Here is a 2,319-nt window from a genome sequence, read left to right as displayed (position 1 = left end):
CCTATGGCATAACACGCATACTACATACACACACACACACACACACACACACACACACACTCTCTCAGAGCGGGGTGGTAAAGGCGAGCACGTGCAGTATGAAACAGGAAGTGTGTGTGAACTCACAAGCTGGTTGGAAACATCAGAGTGGTCCCTGCGGGTCATTCCCTCGCCGATGGCAGATTTCATCAGACGGGAGAGAGACGGCAGCACGTTGATGGGAGGATAGATCTAAACCACAACATGATCAGTGATCAATAATCGGTGAGGAGGTCTCCTACAAATACAGTCAGTGACCAGCTGCTCGCACAAGTCCCTCCTGCATCCAGAGGGACGTAACTGGAGGGGGATTTAATTCCCACAGACAGTCCGTGTTGTTTTTTATTGTTTATGTTAATACAAAAAGTCAATAAGTCCCAAATCAAGACTAACGAGTTTCAAGTCAGGTCCCATGTTAGGACCAACAACTACATACCAAGACAAGTACAAAGTTAACACCAACATCCCATATTAGACCAACAATTACCAGGAAAAGTCCAAAGTCAAGACTAACAACTCTCCAGATAAACAAGTCCAAAGTCCGAGTGAGGTGAGGTCACAAGTCAAGTCCCAAAGATTTTATTGAGTCTAAAGTCATGAGATTCTTGACTCCATGCGAGTCCACATCTTGAGCATATATTGGGTATAAAATATTTTTTTGAGGCCTTACCTTTCCATGCTGGACTTCATTACCTGTCTGTTGTGAAGTTGTCTGTCCACGTAGATTTGTCCCTCAGTGATGTACCCAGTCAGGTCAGGAATAGGATGAGTGATATCTGAGAGACACGAGAACACACTGTAACAACAATATTCATTATTATATCATTAGCATTATGAGTTGTGGTTGAGTGTGAGTACCGTCATTGGGCATGGTGAGGATGGGGATCTGGGTGATGGAGCCGTTACGTCCTTCTACTCTGCCAGCTCTCTCGTAGATGGTGGCCAAATCCGTGTACATGTAACCGGGGAAACCCCGCCGGCCCGGCACCTCCTCCCTGGCTGCAGACACCTGGGTTTGGATGAGAGCGACACAGGTGAGTAAATAAACAATTTTCTGTAGTCCTTTCAGAATAAAAGCACTGAAACAGCGACTGACCTCTCGGAGAGCCTCTGCATAGGAGCTCATATCAGTGAGGATGACGAGGACGTGTTTCTCACACTGATAGGCCAGATACTCTGCTGATGTCAGAGCTAAACGAGGCGTGATGATTCGCTCGATGCTGCAATAAACAAGGAAGTTTAACCTGTTTCTGGATTGGTCATTTTATTTCTGTCTGTTTTATATAACTTAATGCTTAATATCTTCTATTGTAAACATCACAAAACCATGAATAATGTCCAAATTTGAAGAAGACTCTTGTACTATGTGTGATGTGAATAGCTGAATTCAATCATTTATCTATGCAAAATTAAGTTAAAATGAACTTTTGACATTTACAAACTTTACATTTTCTGGCTCCTAGAGTAACAAATCTGAAGTTGGTATGTAAAAATACCCTTTCTAAGTCTCGCCCCTTTTGGAACTTCCTTTCTGTACTTAGATATTGAAAAAACAACCAAATTGAAACTGATTAAAATATAACTGACAGTTTGATATATAGTCACATCTTAGTTTAGCTAATGTTAATGTAATCTAGCTACCTGCTGCTAAGGCTTAATGCTCGCTTTCTGTCAACATTAGGAACTTAAGATGTGACATATCGCCATTTATTTGATCAAAATCTGAATCTGACTGAGGCTCTACTGTCATTGGAGTACTGAGCAAAAAGGGGCGGGACTTAAAAAGATCAATTAGTAAGAAGTGTACCAAGGTCTCTGAAACTGAAAATTTCAACAGATAAAAAACGATTTTATGATCATTCAGTTTCAGTGTCCGTTTATATTTTAGCATCCAACATATTCCAAATGAAGTCTTTTATAAGTAAAAAGAAGGGGATGGGTAAAAGGTCATACATACGTGGGGTCATTGGCGAGGTTGAGGAACAAACAGACGTTGTCCATGGAACCGTTCTCCTCAAAGTCGGACTTAAAGAACCTGGCTGTCTCCATGTTCACCTGGTGAAAGAAGAGAAACTGCAAATCAGTAACTAACTTAACTTCATTAACATCATTTCTTTTTTTCTCACACAGTCCCAGCTCAGAAAGTCATAAAGCACAATATTATATATGATAAAATATTGATTGGCAGTTGGGGTGTTACTGTACGTTCAGACCAAACGCGTACAAAGCGTACAAAGCATGCGGAAGTCATTCACTTTGTATTGGGAGCCAGGCGGAAAA

The 2,319-nt window shown here is 41.3% G+C and overlaps 1 protein-coding gene across 1 annotated transcript in view; it reads right to left on the bottom strand.

Moving 5' to 3' along the window:
- The window catches only part of LOC118332648 (V-type proton ATPase subunit B, brain isoform-like), a gene marked incomplete at its 3' end in the record, with an annotated part of 6,101 nt that continues 3,782 nt past the window's right edge, over positions 1 to 2,319 (bottom strand). The window contains 6 exon segments of the mRNA XM_035668038.1: positions 1 to 20; positions 127 to 231; positions 733 to 815; positions 898 to 1,048; positions 1,136 to 1,259; positions 1,997 to 2,175. Coding sequence (XP_035523931.1) covers positions 1 to 20; positions 127 to 231; positions 733 to 815; positions 898 to 1,048; positions 1,136 to 1,259; positions 1,997 to 2,175 — 662 coding nt within the window.

This window comes from Morone saxatilis, unplaced genomic scaffold (assembly GCF_004916995.1).
Source record: "Morone saxatilis isolate NCDOM2014 unplaced genomic scaffold, NCSU_SB_2.0 Contig21, whole genome shotgun sequence".
NCBI lineage: Eukaryota > Metazoa > Chordata > Actinopteri > Moronidae > Morone > Morone saxatilis.
The sequence above is the reverse complement of the archived record's forward strand: the minus strand, read 5'-3'. Positions and strand labels throughout refer to the sequence as shown.